Here is a 22,371-nt window from a genome sequence, read left to right as displayed (position 1 = left end):
CATCGACGGTGAGCGTCTTGATTTCCAACTACCACCGGGTGGATCGATCGTATAACCTCGTTGTCGCTATAAATTTTGTATCCACCGTTTGACCTGTTCCTTTGACATTTCGTCCACGCTGGCACATCGGCCACTCTCGGAAACTGGTTCGCCAGTGCGCTGCTTATCTTCCACTATCAACCAAAATTTACACATCACATTACTGTGAGGATGCTTCCAAAGAGCAAAACGGATTAACAGGAGTGATAGCAAAAAAAAAAAACAAACCATTCTTGTTTCGTAAACGAGAAACAAGGGGCACCAAAACCCGGGGCCCACCATCCATCCGCAACATAAACCATAAAGAAAGGCATTCAGGTGTCGTCTTTCGGGGTGACTTTTTTAATTCGATTTCTTTTATTTCAAATGTATTATAGGCAGATTGAAAATTAATTTCAATTTTAGAGGAAAACAATTAATACATCTTCATAAAGGGGTTGTTGAATTGTGTTTTCGGAATGGAGTTTCGCGTAAGCTGCAATCAAATAACCATTCTGTTAATTGATACTGAATTGGATGCATTTACCTCTTACTTTATGGGCTTCTTGACGATTCTTGGCTAACATTTCTGGTTCAGGTTTTTCAATCGTTAAATTGCTTTTCTGTCTTATTTACGGCGCTTTTTTATTGCGGTAATGCATACTGGTTTGAGCGACGCATTTTATAATGTTGCGAAATAACTAATTCAAATCAAATGCATGAACCGAAATAAGCAAATATTCTTACAGTTTTGTAAAAAAAATATAAAACATTTCTTATCGTGATATAAAAATTATAACATTAATCTCTTCAAGCATTTGAAGCGACCACTTGTATAGCTCTCGTCGGAATTGTTCCATAATCCAACAATGCCAAGAATACAAGATTACTATTTTAAAATGATTCGTAAGATATGTTAATTAAACTCAAATTTTTAATCAATTTTGTCCCTTTTATTCGATTGTTATGTCATCATTTAAGAGAAAAACATCATTCCATGCCTTCCACACGATAAACCTCGAAAAACGCCTTGAGATATGCAATCCGCATTGCGCATACAGTGATGATCGCACCAATTCCCACACCTAACATTTTTTTCACTAAATTTTTGAATTAAATTTTTAACCGGGTCTTATTTTTCTTACTGCTCCTGGTTTAGCACATCTATTAAGCATGGTGAGGTCTCCAATCTATTTCCAGAAAACTGGGTTCAGAACAATCAATTCCTGCAATCAAGCCTGCATCCGTTCTTCTACATACCGGTCTCACCTTGATACAGCCAAAGCTATGTTCCTGTAAGGTGTAGACTCGTGCCGAACAGGTCACTGACGAGCTTCTTCCTGATAGGGTATGAGTCCAGTCTCCTTAAGATAACAGCGCCGTCAATCAGCTCATGTTAAACTTTCGAGGCCAATGTTAAAAAGCAAACAGAACTGTCCGTCCCCTTATTTCGGAGGAACTGCAGTAGAGTCAATAATTTGAGAACAGCCAATTTTACTAAAAATAAATCGTTTTCTTTCCACTGCAGGTTGAGCAACACTTTTTTTTTTTTTATTCATAAAGAACGGCCTGGCCGTATTGCTGTTGAGCAACACTTTAATAAAAATAAATACAAACTCCAATACTGCCTCAAATGAAATTTTATTTATTGTGTGCTTCGATATCATCTCTTGCTACCTAAATAAGTTACAATACTCTGCAGTCATGAGGAATGCTATTTAATAATGCGCGTTTTAAACACACCACCGCCGCACCTACCGCTCTTAGCATTTCCCACTCCTTCGCTTACAAAACTCAAACACACGCGGCAAGAATGCGTTCTGCTCTGCTTCTTTTTTTCCTCAGCTTTTCTCGGAAACAAGTATCTGCCCGATAATATCGTTCGCCCTTTCATGTGCGTCATGCATCGTTTGATGAATAAATCTAATCACAGTGGCAAGAGGAAAATGAATTGTATTCTTAAACGAAAAAAGAAAATTATTGTAAACTGTTCCATAAATATGCTTCACTGTCGGGGGGGCCGGGCATGGAACCGTCTAGCTGCCCTACCACTACAAAGGCAATCCAGCGTCCACAACGTACGCCATTCGCTCGCTGCCGCCTTTGTTCAGTGAGTAAAATATACTAAAACCAGATGAAACTAAAAGTAAAATGAGTATTTTCTTTCGCTTTACGGTGCTGCTTCACGGAGCGCTACACGTCTACTTTTTCCCGGGAATCTCTGGCTCCCCCGTAAGGAATCGGCGTGCAGCGGGACGTCGGCCACGCAGCCGGCGGGAACGGTTGCGGGCACGCTGCAGTACCCAGCTACCGTCCGGCTTCTGGAACAACCGTTGGGCCGGTAGTTCGTCCAGCGATTGACCGAACCCTTCCGGTGGGGGCGGTGCCGGCCAGTTGAAGTTCGCCGGCAAACCACTCTTCTGGGCGTGACAGTTCGGGATGTAGAGCACCGGAATGAAGCCCAGGTAACCGGCCGGTTGCTGTCCGCCCTGTTGTTGATTTTGCTGATCCGCCGGACAGTTGCAGGGTGCCTGCGGTACGTTTGGTGGTGGGTAGGGGTATGGTACGAAGAAGTACGGATACTGTGATACGGCTATCTGGTAGTTGGGAGGTGGAGCGTAGTTATCACCACCACCGGAAGATGATGATGGTGGTGGCGCTGAAGGTGACGAGGGTGATGATGAGGATGAGGATGGCGATGAGCCAGGCGGTGAGCTGGTATCGATCGGTTTCGTCGGGGGATACACTCCAATGGCAGTTCCCGGAGATCCTGGGATGGGTGTACTCGAAGTTGGCTGCAGTTCTTCCGGAGGTGGTTCAGTCGTTGGTCCTACGAAACGGTGTAAAACAGAGGCATTAGCATCATCGATGACAGTCGGAAATTAACAAAGACTAATCATGCACTACGGGTTGGCTACTCCCTCTACTATCCCTCTAGAAGTTCCCGGAGGTTCCCAACACACATTTCGGATGCGAAAGAGAACGGAGTGGTGTAAGTTATGGGTGGCATACTACCTGGTGTGACGGTTGGAATCGAAATACTGGCGTTGTGCGTTAGCTGTGCACCTAGTCCGATCGATGTGTGATTAGCCTCGATTCCTGCGCCAACCGCCGTGGCGCTACTTACGTCGATACCACCGACCGAAACGTGCCCGGTATGATTAAGGGAGGTATCTATCAAACCTGCTCCAACGCCAACCGATACACCGACCGTACCGGCTACGGTCACCTGCTGCGAGTCGATCGTGTTTTGGCCAGCGTGCGACGCATGAAAACCGTCCTCTGTCAGCGTCACGTTTGACGTGTGCGTATGATCGATCGTCGCACCGAGGATGGTGGCAGATGCGTTTGCTGCTCCACTTGCCTGAACTCCAGTGGACGTTCCGACGGAACCACCGATCGTGCCCGCTACGTTATGGTTCGGTCCGGTGTGCGAGGTGCTCGCCATGCCGCTAATGCCGGCCGTTGATACACCCGCCCCTAGAGATATGCCACCTGCCATTCGATCGTGAACCGATCGGCGGAAGATCATCGGTTAGTAGTGATAAGTAGCGCTAGTCGGTGCGTGATGCAGTATACTCATCGGCAGGTATTTACCGTGCGGTCCACCCAGGCCCAGCGATGCCTGCAGTCCCCCATTGCCCGGCTTAAACCCAATCCCAATTTGTACTGGTGTGCGCGTGATTGTATGTGTGCGTGAGTGTGTGCGGTGCATGTTTGTTGATCCGGGTGCGTGTGTGCGATTGAGTGTGATGTTGTCGTGTGTGGCGATCATGTTGGAAAACGTGTAAAATGTTTGTGTTTGATTAGTCACAGTCTCGTTAGAATAAGATATTGGCGCTATATATTCACTGTTATTCAAGCTAATACTTCCACCAGGCGTTTACATTACGTTGTATTTCTTAATATAAACTGGTTTAAAGGCACTGAATATCAGGGCTGGAAGATGGCACTTCCAGTGGTAGTATACTTTACCTCCTTGTGGTGGACGTTGTACCTGTCCCTGGGATTGACCTTGCTGTCCTTGCGATTGGCCTTGTGTTTGGCCCTGTTGGCCTTGAGACTGGCTTTGGCCTTGTCCTTGCTGTCCTTGCGATTGGCCTTGATTCTGTCCTTGCTGCCCCTGCGATTGGCCTTGATTCTGTCCTTGCTGTCCTTGGGATTGACCTTCCTGGCCTTGTACCCAGGAAACCTGCACTTGCAAATTGTGCTCTTCCTTGTTGCCACTGATCGGTTTCTGGTGCTGGCCTTGGTGTTGACCCTGGAACTCTCCCTGCGACAAACCTTGATGGCTTCCTTGATGGCTCGTCTGATGCTGGCCGTCAACAATCGGGCCCTGGTGTTGATGTTGATGTTCTCCCTGCGTAATACATGTGTTTCAATGTGCAAATTCCTTTTCTTTTTCCACAATTCTTCGTCCATACCTGATGCTGACCGCTGCTTATACCCTGGTGACTTCCTTGATGCTGTCCCTGGTGCTGTCCAGAGCTAATAGGACCTTGATGCGAACCTTGATGCTGTCCTTGATGCTCTCCGCTAGAACCTTGATGGCTGCCCTGATGTTGTCCCTGGTGCTGCCCGGAACTGATCGGTCCTTGATGTGATCCCTGATGCTGTCCTTGATGCTCCCCACTACTTATGCCCTGATGACTTCCCTGATGCTGTCCCTGATGCTGACCGGAGCTTATGGGACCTTGATGCGAACCTTGATGTTGTCCTTGGTGTTCTCCGCTAGAGCCTTGGTGGCTACCTTGATGTTGACCCTGATGCTGCCCGGAACTAACAGGGCCTTGATGTGACCCCTGATGCTGACCTTGATGTTGCCCACTACTTATACCTTGATGACTCCCTTGATGCTGGCCCTGATGCTGCCCGGAGCTTATGGGTCCTTGATGCGAACCTTGATGTTGTCCTTGATGGTGACCCTGACCCTGGCCTTGCCCTTGTTGTTGTCCCTGCCCCTGTCCTTGTCCTTGTCCTTGTTGTTGTCCCTGTCCTTGTCCTTGACCCTGTTGCTGTCCCTGTCCTTGCCCTTGACCTTGCTGCTGTCCTTGTGCCTGTCCTTGACCTTGTCCTGGACGTTGTCCTTGCCATTGGCCCTGGCCTTGTCCCTGAACTTGGCCTTGGCCTTGGTTTTGTCCAGGACGTTGTCCCTGGCCTTGTCCCTGTACTTGCCCCTGTCCTTGAGATTGGCCAGGGCGATTGCCTTGTCCCTGCCACTGCCCTTGTCCTTGTCCTTGAGCTTGTCCTTGGCCCGGTCGTTGACCCTGCCCTTGTACCTGTCCTTGACCTTGTCCTTGAGCTTGACCTTGTCCTTGAGCTTGACCTTGCCCTGGTCGTTGTCCCTGTCCTTGACCTTGTCCAGATCCAGATCCTTGACCTTGGCCTTGTCCTTGCCAATGGCCTTGACCTTGTCCTTGACCTTGGTCTTGGCCCTGTCCTTGTCCTTGGCCTTGGCCCTGACTCTGACCCTGCCATTGTCCCTGACCTTGATTCTGGCCTTGTCCCTGTCCTTGTCCCTGGCCTTGTCCTTGCCCTTGACCTTGCCATTGTCCTTGTCCCTGTCCTTGTCCCTGGCCTTGTCCTTGCCCTTGCCCTTGCCATTGTCCTTGTCCTTGACCCTGCCCCTGTCCTTGTCCTTGCCCTTGACCTTGCCCGTGTCCTTGACCATGCCCCTGTCCTTGGCCATGCCCCTGTCCTTGACCCTGCCCCTGTCCTTGCCATTGTCCTTGACCCTGGCCCTGTCCCTGCCCTTGTCCCTGTCCTTGCCCTTGTCCTTGACCCTGCCCTTGCCCTTGTCCTTGGCCTTGTCCAGGTTTTTGTCCCTGTCCTGGTCCTTGTCCTTGTCCTTGTCCTAGTCCTTGACCTTGACCCTGACCCTGACCCTGACCTTGTCCTTGCCCTTGTCCTTGCCCTTGCCCTTGCCCTTGTCCTTGTCCCTGTCCCTGTCCTTGTCCTGGGTTTTGTCCTTGACCCTGTCCCTGCCACTGACCCTGCCCCTGGCCTTGCCCTTGACCCTGCCCTTGCCCCTGCCCTTGACCCTGGTTGGATGGTTTATTTCCTATAAAACAGTCAGGTTATGTGAATACCTAGAATACCCCGGTTGATAAATTCATAGTTTTATACCAATCTACCTTGTGAACTGCCGCTTCCACCGGTGCTTGGATTTGTTGGTGCTACAGAGATTTGTGCAAAACAAAGGTAAACATTGTGCCATAACTAAGTGCTCGCTACTCGCCGGTGACACTAAAACCTGCCGTGGTTTATTGCATCAACCAAACACTCCCCCGTCCCCCTTCACCAGTCCCATACATACCCGGCGGTGTGCTACCACCTGATCCATCAGGACGCATTCCACCCGGAAACATGCCACATCCTTTCGGCAAATACAGCTCCGTCCAGGGACGCAACTCACCCCGCCGTCTTTCCTGTGGCTCGTCTTCCGCTATCGAACTACAAAGGAAAAGTGGACCAAGCAAGCGAGGCAAGGACACTTGAGCTTACATTCGTCAAACGCATCCACCCGTTTCGCTTTGATACGAGCGCACTTACTTGCTGCTGTACTGCGTGGGAGCATCGACAAATATTTCGACCGGTCGGTTCGGTTCCACCACCCGGTAGCCGTGTGTGTCGGCCACATAGTGTGTCACACGCAGCTGCCCATTCGGATCGATGTAGCCGTAGCAACCGTAAGTGACACCGTCGGGGCCGCGCGTTTCATGGTGAAACTGACCGTTCGGTCCTACCTCGTAACCGTACTGATACGAACCTGCGTAATGGGATGAAATTCGATAAGGAGAACCTTTTGCGATATCGATGGCGGTTAACTTACTCGTGTTGAAGTTTGCCTCGTGATATTGGGTTTTGCCGGGTTCATCAATCGCCACTATTACCTCTTGTTCGGCGCGAATTATGGCGGCAAGCACCATCAGCATCTGTAAAGAAATACGCCATGAAGAAAGAGAAAGAGTTTAATGTACTTTTGCTTACTCATTTCATCAGAAATTTTTTGTGAGTTTTTTTAATTATTCTCAAGAATTAGAATAGGAGTTCCAGCAGAATCTCCATTCATCCTTGTCCCTGAGAGAACTAAAGTAAGTACCTTCAACAAATGACATCAATTGTCAAAGAATTGTTCATCGTTTGATCAAATTCCACTCATTCAAGGCACCATTAGCGATCAAACATTGCCACAAAACAAAAAGATGTCCTCCAGCAAGAAAAGACTGCGCTTTCTAAATCGTTACAATCACCCGACCGACGCACGTTGTTCGCTTAACCCGCACACAAACCTGACATTTTCCCTTCTCTTTCGGAAGTGACAGTTTGCCTTTAACCGTGCAAAAGCTGGATATCGTGGATCGGTCCCCCTTACGCCGGTTGACATACAATTGTTTTCCAGCGATCCGATGTCCTCGGCTCACGTGCGTTTAGGCGCCGGCGTTTGTCAAGCGCCGTTCGTTCGTTCGTTCTGACAGCGAGTCAAACCATCGGCATCTCACTGCTGTGCATTGTTCATCAGCAACGGTTTCGATACGGGCGGCTGTTGAAATGGGTGGGCAAATGCTCAGCATTCTTCCACTTGTCGAGCGTTTTTTTTTCCTCCTTCTTCTTCGCTGAACAGACCAAAAATGGCAACCATCACGCCGAACGAACGCACGTGGCGTGTTATGCGATTTGAAGGGTATATTTGTCTGATGATCGATAAGGTGCTGACAGTGCGACGCACGACCGCACAGATCAGTTTATTGTGTGACAGTGAGCTGTACGTTGCTCGGTTGCATTCGATTGGGTTGGGAAGATAAAGCGTCCAGATAGGAACAACGTCCCCCTAGCGCTGGGGTACATCGAGAGTGGCGTTAGATTGAAGATGGATGTAAATATAACAAGTCAAATGTAGAAACTTGCGGAATGTTTGCTATTCAATGCGATTTTATTCTTACTTTAAGATAAAACCGACTTAGAATTCATTTGGAACAATTCGTTCAAGTCGTTCATCCAGGGCAAATGCGCGTATTGCATAATTTTAGGCGCAAGTAACTATCTCTTTGAATGCTAGTGGTTAGGAAGCAAAATTAGTATATACAGAAGTAAGCTTATTGAATTCTGACATGTTCAATAAAATCCATTTTAAAGTAATTATTTGAAAGAATCGTCATATTAAGCCTAAAACAACATAAAAATATGGTTATGGACAAGCAGAGAGCAAATATTGCGCGTCAAAACTTGTAAACAAGTTATAAATAAATTGCCGATTGATAAGCAACCGTTCAATTCAACATATAATTGTATTTTAAACCTTCCTTTCCCAGAACTCACCCTGTTTTGTTCTAGGAAAATGGAAATTATTTCAAGAAGTCGTCACTTACTTTATCGAACCAGTGACACCTCGACTGACAGCTGACATCCTCTCAAAGCCAGACGGTTTAAGCCCGATTGAAGTGTTTACTTTTGACAACAACCCAACCCCATCACAAGGCGTTAACACACGCTCCACCTTGCAACATTCCGGTCCCATTTACCCCTATGCTTCAACAAACAAAGCAAACCTTCATCCGGTTCGCTGGATGTGGCCAAGCAACCCATCAAGAGGAGCATCAGGTTAACGTTTTCCGCCCAACATTCCCAAAATGGCGTTTACCACCAAAGCACAACGATGAGAAAAACAAAAACCTTTCAATCCTTTCGGAGCGGCCACTTCCTACGCCACGCCAGTTGTGTCTTTGAACGGTTTTCATATTCGACTAGTGAAGCTTGCTGGCAGAACACTTCAAACCCGTTTCAAAGTTTTCCACACCCAGCCCAAGACCGTCCAAAACCCACGTCAAAAGTGGCAAAGCGGAAGAACATAGTTGAAGAAGAAATAAAAAAAAACAACAAATGCACACGCAAACAAAATCCGCCAAAACAACGGCTTCCCTTTAATCCCTGGTCCGTCGCACCACCGTCGGGAAATCGCCGTCGTCGTGGGTTGATAGCCTAATCTACCGGATGACTCTACCACTCACGTATTGCGGCCACAGCTACTTTTGTTTGGGGCAACTTTTTTCCCATCGGGGGCTGCCCATCCCCGCAATCAACAGCTCCAACTAGGCAAAGAAAAGGATGCGATTTGATGGTACACACAAGCCCATTTGTTCGGTGCCCAGTTCCAGGAAGGCCATATAAAATGGTGCGCCCGCCTACTTGGAAGATGGTAAGACGGAACAAAGGGCTCTCGTTTAAGGAAGCGCTGGCAAGATAATCTGGTTTCAAATTTTGATTTCATCATGGGTGGTGGTTGTTTGACGGTTTTGCCAAGAGTCCTCCGACCTGACAGCGTATCAGGTTCGGCGTGTAGTAATGCGCGCGTTTGGATTATAAAGCTGTAATTGAAGCTTTTTGACGTAAAAGGAAATAGCATTTGCTATGGCAACGTACAAAGCCTGCCGATTGTTGTCCTTTGCTTTTCAGTTCTACGGTTGTTCTGTTAATGCTTTTTCGGGTTTTCCTCAATCACTGGAACGAATGTGAGGAAACTGAGTTAGGTCTAGTGCTTTAATATAATAAGCTCAATAGGTAAGCAAGCTTTAAAGACAGGAAGCGTAGCGTTTTTGAGAACAAAACAACGCAACGCCGAAATGTATGCAATAAGTACATATTAGCAAAATATTCCCAAATTCATCTGTTCCATCCGGCAGTCGAGTCGATCCCATCCGAATAATCTCCCTGTACGAAGGACTGATTATCCGTCTTCGTGTTAAATTTAGTCTAAGATTCAAGAAATGGAGCCAAAACCTCTGCATGCTAAAAAGAGAAATAAGATCGCGCTCACCTTACTGTTCTGTTGAATCAGAGGCACACGCGATCATGCTCTACGACTAAGGAAGGTCAGTAACGCTCTTGCAAGATAGAATTTTTCTATAATCACATGGATTGTTGAAGACGTTCCTCCATGATGAAATCCTTAAATTGAGGATAAGAAGAGTTTAGCGAGAGATTTTTTCTAGACTAGACGGCCCAACGAATGAATTCTGCCCCTTTGTTGTTTGTTTTATTTATACCTTTTAAGTTGGTCTTTAATTTATTATTAATAGAATAAGTCTTTTGTCAAGTCAAAAATCATAGTACTTTGGAAAAGTTTCATTACTTAATAACTGCTTCAAAGCAACTGTATTCGCTTATTCGACAACTGTTGCGTTTAAAAAGCTTGTTTGCTCTTCTCAACTCTCCACCGAGGACTTAAGAACTTTAGGTTCTTCCCGGAAACAAGGCCGGAGCATCAGTTCGTTGCCTGTTACTCACTTACTCGCGAACATATTTACTAATTTTTTGTTCACTTTTCGTTTTCAATGTTTATGTTTGACCGTCGCCTCAGGCAGTTGCGATCCAAACTTAAGAGCTGAAGTAGGATGTTCAACAGCTGCCATGATGCTGCAGTTCGTAACGGGTGAAGAATTTTGTTAATTTAGCGTAAATTCTCACAACACCGAAAAGCGTGCAGCGAGTGCTTTGGTAGTGCGATAAAACTTCGTACAATAGTCTAGACGCCTTAAAGTATGCTTTAATGCTGGGCATCGATTCCAGCACACAGTACCAAGTAAAGGAAGCTTAGAATGACAGGCATAGGGCTCTCGACTTTGAAGACACAAAAAAAAATAGAAGAAGAAGCTATAAGTTTTATTATAAGAAGCTCTCATAACGAAACGATAAGGATTTGAAAAACTCGCGAAGCCTAAAAGTATGCATCGTTAATCGACTAGTGGACTACGGGAAAATTTAAGTCAATAGTTTTATTATTAAATACTTGTCAATTTAAACACTTGCTGTAGTCTTCATATTCCACGCAATAAAATTTATTGAAAATAATAAAACGAGTAATTATAAATTATACCCTTTGTGTATGATTTGTACCCACTCATTTACTGAAACACACCCTCTCCTCGTTATCGAGCTATCGTTTACTTCACTCAATTGAGCACAAACAACAGTAAAACAGCAAACACTCGTTCACTTGCTCTGCTAGCAACTTTAACAGTACAGAACCCTGTTTCAGCTTTATGGCCCTGTTGCCTGCATTCAATTACAATTATTCTCCAAAAGCATAGCACCTACACACACACACACGATCATGCTGCGGTAAGAATTACTTCGCCGCATCCTATACACATTGAACATTTTAATTCAATTAATGTCTCGCACTTATCTTGTCGCCTTCTTTATATGCTCACACCGGCACAACCCTCGTGCATGCATCGTGCTGGCTCAGCACAATCGCACGTTGCCCTTTGAGCCTTGGCCGTACGCGGCCGTCCCTCCACATCACATGGACGCGAAGAAGCGTCTGGTAACATGATTATGCTGCTATTTCTTTATCACCTCCCTAGCATACGCATGTATGCTGCTGGCGTAGCTAAAAAGGAAGCGTAACACGATTCACTTCCTTCGGTTGCGTCGGAAGGGATAAAAGCATGGCCAAGCATGGGGACTGCATTATTTTTATTTCAACTGGTAAATAGCGCATACTTAATGGTTACACTGTGGATGGGCGAAGTTCATGCCACAACACGATCACGTTGTATGCAGACCGCCCTAGACACGTCCGCCCTAGCTCGCTTCCTTGTAGTCTTCTGCGTAGCTACAGACGAATGTAAGCTATTGCGAAGCTTTCTATCCTCTAGAAAACGAAACAGTAAGCTTTCCGCCGTCGCTTAATTTGCTGCATTTTTCCTTTGTCTTGCACCTTCTCGGGGGGCTAACTTCGGAACGAAACTTTGTCCATCGTACCCGAGCATTCCAACCACTCCGAGGAGCAACCTAGACAGTGTGTCACACTGCTCTGCGCTCAGTTTGTTGTTTGTGAATACACGCACACACCGCTGGATGAGAAGTAATTGGATGGTCTTGGGATGAGATTTCAAATTCTTTAGCCCTTCTGTTCCCCTACCGTGACAATGGTTGTCATTTTATTGTCACCAACTTTTTTCCTTAACGATCGCTACTGTCAGCTGATACTGGATGGTTTTTGTTCCTTACTGCATCGCGATCAACATTCTTTGGACAATATTTGCAAAATTCCTTTCCTGGCTCGCGCGATTAAACTAATATTGTGAGTTGACGCATTTGCTGCAGCTTATGACATATTTGGAGCAGTGAGCGGTTCGTGTCTGTTGAGCTGGGTTTAGACTTGCGATAGAGTAATTAAAGTTCCTTGCATTTCATAATTATTCAATTAATTTTAAGCGTCTACTGGAAACCTCTTTAATTATATTTGAACATTGCTCAATTAACAGTAGGATATCAATAAAACAAGCTTTAGATTCATATGAACAATGGGATGTAGGAAATCAGTTGTGCATTTTTGCAATCATACGATGGAATATTGGATACACTTAGTGTGATTTGAAAAGTGACTTGGGTACTTTGCAATAAGCTGTGTTTTTTTATAAAACAATTTATCAACTAACTGATTAGTTTTCCTAATCTGTGTTTCCAAATTTTCCATTAAATGAGGCTCCAAATATGGCTTCTTTATTTTAATTTCGACCATATCTCAGGTAATCGATAATTTATGACAAACAATTCTAGTATTTCCAATGTTTGGAGCAATTCGGTGACCGAGGTAATAACGACGCCGGTCTTCACACGACAGGACCTAGGTTCAAATCCCATCCAGACCGCCTCCCCGTACGCAGGACCAACTATTCAGCTACGGGTACGATCAAGTCACACACAACGAGATATAGCAAGGTGAGACCTTTCGCGGTTGTAGTGTCAAGGTAGAGGAAGAAGCAGAATTCCAATGTTTTAAAGGTAATAAGCTAATGCGGCTATGTTTATGAAATAAATAAAAAATTGTTATCAGCATGCATTTTTTTTTACTTTTAACTCTTTCAATTGGATATTCATATTCTGTTAATTAAATCAAATACTAAACAGCATAATTAAATACCTATTATTAAATAATAGGGGGCGGTCTGGTGGCCGAGGCGATAACGGCGCCGGTCTTGATACGGCAGGACTGGGGTTCAAATCCCATCCAAACCGTTCCCTCCGTACGTAGGCTGACGGCTGACTACTTTACTACGGGTAAAATCAAGTCACAGAAAGCCAGAAATGGCAGGCCGCGAGACCTTTCGAGGTTGTAGTGCCACCGAAGAAGAAGATTAAATAATAGATCTTAATTTAGTATCTAACATTAAAAATCTTTTAATTCAAAACATTTTTTTTATTTGTTTTTAGAAATTAAATTTGAGCGCTGCGTTGAACATTACCAAATAATTCCCTGTAAAAGACTTATTCATTAATTAGGGGCTTACGCAGGACCCACCAAATTGGTCCCAGCTAGAACGGCAAAAACTCAGTTTCAAAACTTTCATTTGACCTACTTAACAGGATGAGCAGACTTAACAGGATGGGCAAACTGCTATTTCACAATCGGTGGCACCGGCCAGTGTGCTGAATGGGCACAATTAAATGGCTAATTAGACTGCCTGTCTTACAGCAGTTTGGTGTGTTTTTATTTGTTACACTCCTATCCTGCCGCTAGGTAAATGAAAAATGCTTCACAGCACCACAGAATAATCCATAGCACACAAAAAAACCCCGCCGTTACCGTGCTTTTACACCATCATTTACTTGCTGCCCCAAAGTTTAAGTAAGCTAAAGTTTTGTTTCCATTTTTTTGTGTCCAGCTTTTTTTCCACTGTTTGCTCTAGCGTACCGTTTATTTATCTTGCCTGTGCCGCTGGCTAAGGATTATGCACCCCATTTACATTACACTGAACTCTGCGGTCTACCAGCTCCGGCTGATACAAATTTTATCGTTCGTCCCCAAAATCCCGACATGGTATTGCTCGGCAAACGGGATTCGCGCGAAAAGACAAAAAAAAAGACAAGCACCGTTGACTAATATATCCAACGAGCGTCGTCTAAGACGCTAACACAGACATGGCTGAGCGTTTCCGTTTCTCCATCCACCTACCCATCCCAGCCCCCAGCGATACGTTTAAGGTGTTACGCTTTACATGACGTAATGTCCAGCGCCAAAAAGAACGCCCAACCGCGTACGCACCAAGCGAGCGCAAACGCATGCAAATCGTCGCTTTGGGTAAAGAGCTTAGAAGACGAACCGTCGGTGTTGGATGATTTATTGAGTCATTTATTTCGTTCTGAAGATTCACGATGTGTTTGTGAACGTGTGTCTATGATTCATGTTGAAATTGATGTGTAGAAGCTTCAATTGGAGCAGGAATCAATTGGCAGGAGCGGGTTCAAATCCCATCTGGACTGTTCTCACGTACGGAGGACTGACTATCCAACTATGAGGGTATCATTAAGTCTAGTAAGCCGGAAATGACAGGCATGACCCAAAAGGTCGTCAGCCAGAGAAGAAGCAGAAGAAGAATGTCTTCGTCAGCATGTAGATAATTGCTTTCATATTATTTAGTTAAAAAAAAATCTAACCAAAAAACAATTCACATCAAGAAAAGAAATCAAATAAGTGAATAAATAAATAATAGTCAATGATAACCGCAAAAAAAAGACAAGCAAAAATGAGAAAAGAAATAGAAAATTTCAAATATAAATAAATAATAAATGAAAAAATATAACTTTTTCAAAACTTATAAAAATTTAAAAAAATCATAATAAGACAATTACGACAAATCATTCAAGTAAAGTCGAGCTGTTTTATTATTAAGCATTTAAAGCTTCCATTAAAGCTTTGCTCTCTTTTAAAGGCAGTATCGTACAACCTAGATACGATTGCCTTTGTCTCTAGCTGTTGAATTAATGAACCTTCCGCCCTGTTCGGTAATTGATAAACACAACAGGTGAAAATCGTTACCAAAAGTTACACGGCCTAATCTTATTAAACCAGCACCGGGTCTATCGATGTACAAAAGTTTTCCCCCATCTTTTCCCATGCGCACCGTTTGTTCCACGTTTGTTTTTGTTCTCGATCGATTTGACACGTACTAAATCAAATATGCTCGAAACGGATAGTCAATTGAACAGAAGCCGCCCAGAGGGATGCGGGTGCCCCTAGGATCGAATGGGATAACATTTTTAGAAAGGGAAAACCAAGAAAAAACCACACTTCAAAGGAAACCAATTTTTTAGGGATCGTAAGAAACCGGGCGTACCCCGGGTGATTGGTTTCGAGAACTTCTTATCCCGGCATCAGGTGGGATACGACTTCTTGTACCAGTAGCATGCTTTGGCAGGTTGTCGTTTAGTGATTGAAAGATGGCTTTGCGATGAAGATGAACCGAGAGCACCCGGCCATCAGTTCACTAGCCGATGAATCATGACTAGTGTGTGGGTGCCCCCATCTGTTGCCCTGTCATCGTATCGATCGTTCAGGATTGCAATAAAGTTTCTGGTGTGTACAGTAGGGTACTGCGAAGTGGAACGGGTGCACGTACGATAAAACTTCCCTGGAAGCCACATGACAATGGCTTTTATTTAATTTTTAATCAACTTTCTCTATTTTTTGTTTATTCAAATAGAGATCTATCTTACTTTGCTACCCAGTAGCGACAGAACATGTATCCAGAACAGGACTGGAGAAGATTCTCAAAATTGTTATCAAATCTTGTCCTCGTTCAAGTTGTTTAATTTGCCTACCAAAATTTCTTTGTTTCTGTGCGGTTTTTGGCTAATGTTTTGTTGATTGTTATTATGTTCTGTATTTCAATGTTTGTTTCATAGGTTTTAATAATTATTTTCTGTCTTTCATAAATTTTTTGTTGATTTCTATTTTTTTTACTTCGTAAAGCACTGTTTTGAATCATTTTTCCTTTTTTTCTAGAGTTGTTTTTTTATTATCATTTATTTCTCTAATTTTTTAATTAAGTAACATATTTTTTCTACTTTCTTGTTTTACTTTTCTTCTTCAGTTTTTCTTTCTTGATTATTTAATTCTTATATTAGATTTTACCTTTATTACAGGTATGAAAGACACTTTCATATTAGTTTATTATTATAAAATCTGTTACTCTTTTAGTGTGATTTTTTGTTCTCTTTGTTCTGTGACTTTTTTGTTACTTTTAGTTCATCATTTTCCTTGTTTTATAAAACATAGTCAGTCAAATACCGAGAAAAAGCCTTCAATTTCTAGACCTCCGAAACCATTCATCAATATCATCTTATTCATACTACTACTCTTAGAGCATTCTACTATTCCTTTCCAATAATCGCTATTCGCTTTATATACCATTCATCGTAGCGCATCCCAATGCTTGCCTCCCTCGAAACAGCACACCCACCGAATGGTAAACTCGCAACTCGGAACAACATAACGCAACACACGGCCGATCCCCTTCGACCACAGGCACACGCGTCGACTCGGTTCGGCTTATCCTTCACATTTATCTATATCACCGTGGCTCTATCTCTCCGCACACGCGGTAAGCATTTGGAGTGGCGAGACATCTTCTCGCTTCACCGTCAACCACCATGGAACCGTAGTCAACGTCCGTGTTACGATCGAAAACTAACTCCATTTATGTGCTGTTGTACCCCCTGCCTGTCTTCGCGATACTCAAATCATCGCGCTTTTATTATAATTCGCACCAACCGTACCGACACACACACGCACACGCGTGCCTTATATGGAAGATGCGTCTGATTTGTATCACCCGGTGTGGGATAAGTACATCCTCTCCAAAGCTCTAGTTGTTTATTTACCCTCGAAAACTTAAGTTTTATCATTGCATTAGATTCGTGTGCTCGCATCGCGTGCCAGCTATGGAAACACGCTCCGGCTAGACCTTGAATCAGTGTGGTTGGGTGTATACAGAAAAAAAACAGCTCTCGTCATTCGTCCAAAAAAAAAAAACAAATCCCCTACAACGTTCACAGGCACTCAACAGCAGATGACGCGCTCACAGCATCCATACCCCGGTGGATGGCATTTGGTTAAAAGTGAAATGAAAAATTGAAGAAAAAAAAACCACCTGGTCCACCAACCACCGACTGAACGATTCCACCGTCAAACACCTTCTGCAGTCGGACGGAGATGCCGTCGCTCGACACTTTACAGTACCGGGTGGTAACGATCTTGATTAAGCATCATATAAATTTGAGTAATTTGTCCCGAAGCGGTGACGCAATGGATTCAAGCCGATGGTCGCTCGCCGCCTCACCGCCATTCATGTCAAACAATGATTTTTGGGCAACCAGTTTTATTCCTTTCAAGCGCAATTTCCATTTTGCGCTACTTTAGCAATTAGTGGCCAACACTCTCTTCCCAGGGTTGTTTGAAGTTCGCAAGGGGCTTCTAGCTCTTTGCTTGATAAAATTCGCATCATTTACGAGCTCCACTTTCGGCAATCTGGTGCGATTTGGCAGCACCGGTACACTATGACACCTTGACACCTCGGGCGCCATCTAGCGGGAAATTTTTTAACCCACCAAATTAGTAGCCCATTTGCAGTGGTGCAATTGGAATCGTTTTTCTTTTTGTTCCTTCGTTCGAAAAGACCTCGTGAATTATCGTCTCCACAGATTGAACAATGATTTTCTCGCGGCAACCACAGGCAACCGATATGTTCCGTCCGGAACGCGTTGAGCGCGATCGTAAAGCCCATAACCATAAACCGGCTCACTGGCGATCGCATAAGGAGGGTATGGGATACGATGGGGCGATGGGCATACACAACATAACGGAAGTATGTGGCCGCTACCAACAAACACCCACCTTTTCCTCCCAAACGTGTGAGAAACAATGCGTGAAACGTGCGTAAAGCGCGCGCTCGTCATCGTCGCACACCGTTTTCGCTGTCGAAACGATGTGAATTTGACACATATACCCCCGGCCCCTGTCAAACAGGAACCAGGGTGGGGTTGCGGATGGATGATAATTATGACGCGCGCTCGGTTCAGCGGGCCGCAGTCAATAATTTAAATAATTTTCAATAACGCCGGCAGGTCTCGTTTGTAAAGCATTTAACAAAAGCTTGCAACGGTAAGTGACCCCCGACCGGCAAATGTTCGGGCAGTGTTGGGGAAGGAACCGTTTTCTGTTCTGTTCGCACCGATCGGTTGTCCCCGGGTGTGTGTGTGTGTGTTTTTGTTTGTTTCCACAAGTAGCTGATTCCCATCGGGTTTTCACCGAGGGGTGGACGACTCCGGCACACAGTCAGCTGATGCAGCCGACCCGAACGCACGTGGAGTATCCAATCCAAAGGGTGGTTGTTGTGTGCGCATTTCTTGCATCTCTCATACGGTGCCAATGTCAATGGGTCGTTATTGGTTGATAGCAACGGGCAAACAATTCAATTTCAATGGCACAACGTAGGTAGAAAATAAAAAATACACCTCAAGGCACTCTGTGTTAAGGTTATTTAGTACAAGAAAACAGCATGTTAAACTCTATTAAGCGCTGAATATTACTTAAACACACAGGAATTATCTTTGGTTTGACATTTGATTTAAACTCCTCAGAAGATATAGTGTTACTTGATCTGCTCCAAATGTCAGTAAATCGATGCTTCTAACAGCTTTAATGTCATACCGATCCATAACATATGAGCACATCTCGTTCGGTTTGGAAATGTGAAGAGGAACTATGCTTTTCCGGGTTCTATCTAACGTCGTTACCCTTTCGGTGACCATAGCCATATTGAGTGTCAATGTCAAATAAAAAATGATTTATGAAAATTATAAAAGTGATATCGATACTAGCAATTTGTAAACTCCTTTCTTCTTCTTTATTGGCCTATCAACCTCTTAGGTCATGTAAAAATTAAAATTACAATTTTTTTTTTGATATCAAGATAGGCAAGAGTTTATTCTAAATAATTGAAAAGAACAATTCTTAACTCTATACATTTAATATTTTTAGGTGGTTTTTACTTTCAAATATACTGGAAAGGACTTAAAAAGAAGCTCAGAATTCGATCAAATAAATTACCAAAAGCTAGATAAAAAAATTAAAAAAAAGTTTATTATTTTTCTTACAAATAAAACAGAGACTAAACAAAAGTTCATGAAAAATACATTACAAGAGTAATAAGAAGCATCAAATAATAATAATGATAACAAAAAATGATAAAAATGAAGTAGAAAACAAAAGTATGATAATACAAATAACAAATAAAGAAAAAAACAACAAACAAAAAACAACCATTTTTGGACAATTTCTATTCGTTTGCAGTAGAGCAATATTAGTAGAATACAAAATAAAGAAAAAATTCTTATTAGTAAGCACTTCTTCGAAGTGTTTAGAAAGTTTGTATTATGTACAGAAAAACTTAAAGGACATTTTTTTACATTTTGAAATAAAAACATAATCACATTTAATAAATAAAAGGCAATGTACACAAAAACATTGTAACAATGTAAAAAAAAAAAAAACAAAATAAAAAATTTAAATGAGACATTTGTGAAGTCTATTAAAATTTTCCGAAAACTGAAATTCGTATAAAACACACAAAAGATTTGGGACTCATACCGAAACATTAAATAAAAAAATGTAAAACTGATGAAAATTTTATTGGAATTTTTACAATCAAAAGCGGTATTTTTAGAGGAAAATCAGACAGATTATTAGTTTACCTTTTTTATATTTACGATAAAATGGCCATTTTGGAATTTAAAAAATCATCAATGCAATTATATTATAACGATAAAAAAAATGTTAAAAGCTAATAAGATAACAAACAGAAATAAATTACTGCTGCCTAGAAAAAAGTAAGAAAACATTATGCATTTGTTTGCATTGTCACTTAACAGCAACCAGCAATAGTCAAGCGAATTGATTTAACCTTCGCAGCAAAGTATTAAGCCATAAAATTGCAGCGTACCGCTTTTTTGCACATCTAAATTCAACGCCACCCCCTAAGCAGAACAGCACACTAATTAGACCGGGCGCGCGCGATGAACCCCGAAACCGTTTCCCACGCACGTTGCGGCATGAGCTCATCCGACACGGCACAATCAGCAGCAGAACTAAAAAATCCTTTCTAAAAAATATTAGCTAAACGCATTAGGACAAGCGCGTCGCGCAGAAACGCGCGTTCACAGCACTGAGCCAAGTGCAATAATGCGTTCCGGATTTTCAACACCCGTCCAACACACATACACGCAGTACGCACGGTCTCGGATGCGCTAAAATTCATCGATGCCGATCCCAACCGGTCACAGCGGCACAGCATCCAGACTCCTACCACCCACCCAACCCCAAAAAACGCTAACCGCCAGCCAAACAAACGGCGCGACGCGTATTTGTTTCGATTGCATAATTGATTGTCAACGGTGACGGCGGCCGTTGTGTGCGAGCGAACAGAGCTCGTTCACCATCAAATCCCGCATCTTTTCCGATTGCGGTACCGCAAGTCCCGCAATAGCTACCTTCTTCAGATTGTGGTTGAGAAGGGTAAGAGACAGACAGAGCGAGAGAGACACAATCCAACAGTCCAACAATAATCGACGGTCACCAAAACTCCTCCGAAAAAAACCGAGTGGCATCTTCGATGTTTCATCTTCACAGTGTGCCTGGGTTTTTGTTTATCGATCGAAACGTAAACCCTCCGAAAATTTTGAATCTGACCTCGGTATCATCTTCAGGCGCTAGGCGCTAGTGTGTGTATGTCATCCTACCGAGTTGAATGTGCCAGCAACCTGGGGGCTGTCGAAACCCGGGCCCGTGAGCCGCGAGATGCCAACAAACCGCATCCAACGCACCTCTACTGACGGGGGACGAAGTCTAGCCAAAATGTCGCACCATCGTTTCGGCCTTTAGCCCGTTAGCGGGCAGTGGCGTAACAAACGAATGGCACACGCGGTCGCTTATCGAACTCCCGCCCTCCCCCCCCCAAAAGCGCCTCGACACAACACTTCCGTAGAGGCGTGAGGTGTTGGGTGATGAGATATTGGCCCACGGTGGTCCAGGTAATATGTTGACCTTTCACATCCCCTGCCCGCTTTAATCTCGCTTGTGCCATTTTCATTGTCTGGAAACACTAATTAGTTGGTTGCGATCACGATTGGGGGGGGGGGGGGGCTAACACACCTGACAAGGAAGTACAGACGATCACTTACCAACACGGATGACGCTAGGCAGCGCCAGCTACTGCACGGCGACATATTGACAGTGATCAATCAGCCACTGTTTAGTTACGCGCCCCAAACTGTCAACACAAACTGTGAGGTGAGGTACAACCGGGACACAAACAGACGACGAGACGAGATGCCGATGTTCTGGCGCAGATTCACAAGTGCACTACTTGCGTGAGCAGAGAGGCGGGCGGCCTACCGGATCTTGTTTTGTTGCACACGATCGTCACTTTCCACGAACGAACCGCTTTTCCCACACACAACACTAGACGCTTGCACTTCACTATTCTGTTCGGAAGCACTAGCACAAAAGCAACCCCTCGGAAGCTTTGATTTGCCTGCTGTTGATCTAGTAGGCACACACGCTCACTAAACACGGAGATGGGTGAGGCTCACGGTACCGAACGGTATGTGTGGCGGCCCACGAATTGCTTAGATTGAAGATTCGCACATTCTTCGCAGCACACGCGCACAACGAACGAACTCACTAGCGGGTCCGGGTGTGGCGGGACATCACGGAGCACACCTCTGGAACGTGGTTAGCCTTATTCTTGGACTCGGGACACCGTTCAGCACTCGGCGGAAGCCCACTTCAAGATCCGACCAGCGTTGCTTGCGTTGCGTAAAACGACTGCATCCTCTGCACCCGGTAGCTGCGCTTTTTATATCCTACAGGAACGGACCAAAGAATGCAACCGCGCGAGAACCCGATTTATCCCGACCCCAGCTAGGTGTGTATCCTGGATGTATCCCGTGGGTTCTACGGCACAAAACAGCTCACCCCAACCACTCACAGGCTACGAAAAACACGAGCGCTCGTCGAAGGGAAAACCGTGTGAGTGATTCGCGATCCGCACAACACGACCGTTACACCGTTACTGGCGACCGCATGGGCAATATTTCCATTTTAAAATCGTGGTGGCCCACCTAGACGCCGGTGCGCTTTACCGTGGTGGGCCCCCACGATTTTGCAAGATCGCGCGCGCGTCTCGTAACGCACACGGGCACTCACCGTGCTGAAGCGTTTCTGACGGTGTGAGTGACCGTTCCGCCGGTTCGGATCGAGCGCTCACGAAACGTGTGCTGCTTGGAGCTGTTGCACGTGGGCTTTATGCTGGGGAGTACGCATCGATCCAGGCCACCGTTACTGGGGATGGTTTTGGTTTAAGCTTGCGCAGAAGCTTTTTGTGTGGTCCGAGATGAGTCGTCGGATTACTCGTGGATGGTATGAGTGATCGGCGATGATGATCATGTTAGAATGGTTGAGCAGAATCATTGCTGATTGAACGATCGCTACTGTTGCTAATTTCA

The 22,371-nt window shown here is 44.5% G+C and overlaps 1 protein-coding gene across 3 annotated transcripts; it reads right to left on the bottom strand.

Moving 5' to 3' along the window:
* Window positions 1–1,621: 1,621 nt before the first annotated feature.
* On the bottom strand, window positions 1,622–21,924 carry LOC118504054 (glutenin, high molecular weight subunit DX5-like). Of its 3 annotated transcripts, none has more exons than XM_036038085.1 (10): window positions 21,046–21,924; window positions 6,851–6,953; window positions 6,571–6,787; window positions 6,335–6,471; window positions 6,153–6,194; window positions 4,443–6,079; window positions 3,994–4,378; window positions 3,616–3,687; window positions 3,034–3,513; window positions 1,622–2,848 (listed from the first exon to the last, which is right to left on the bottom strand). In XM_036038085.1, the coding sequence occupies exons 1-10, from the start codon at window positions 21,088–21,090 to the stop codon at window positions 2,220–2,222; spliced, it is 3,747 nt and encodes a 1,248-aa protein (XP_035893978.1). In that variant the 5' UTR covers window positions 21,091–21,924; the 3' UTR covers window positions 1,622–2,219. The 3 variants fall into 3 exon arrangements, with proteins under 3 accessions (XP_035893978.1, XP_035893979.1, XP_035893980.1); XM_036038086.1 differs by having other exon boundaries at window positions 3,202–3,513; XM_036038087.1 differs by lacking the exons at window positions 3,034–3,513; window positions 3,616–3,687.
* Between the last annotated feature and the right edge of the window lie 447 nt (window positions 21,925–22,371).

This window comes from Anopheles stephensi, chromosome 2 (genome assembly GCF_013141755.1).
Source record: "Anopheles stephensi strain Indian chromosome 2, UCI_ANSTEP_V1.0, whole genome shotgun sequence".
Taxonomy (NCBI): Eukaryota; Metazoa; Arthropoda; class Insecta; order Diptera; family Culicidae; genus Anopheles; species Anopheles stephensi.
The sequence above is the reverse complement of the archived record's forward strand: the minus strand, read 5'-3'. Positions and strand labels throughout refer to the sequence as shown.

Excerpts from the sequence above, each read along its gene's own strand:
- LOC118504054 (XM_036038085.1), bottom strand. The coding sequence starts at position 21,090 with ATGTCGCCGTGCAGTAGCTGGCGCTGCCTAGCGTCATCCGTGTTG. Across the intron at positions 6,195-6,334 it reads AGGTGGTAGCACACCGCCGG|CACCAACAAATCCAAGCACC; the intron begins GTATGTATGGGA and ends AAATCTCTGTAG. Across the intron at positions 3,688-3,993 it reads ACAACGTCCACCACAAGGAG|TACAAATTGGGATTGGGTTT; the intron begins GTAAAGTATACT and ends CGCGCACACCAG.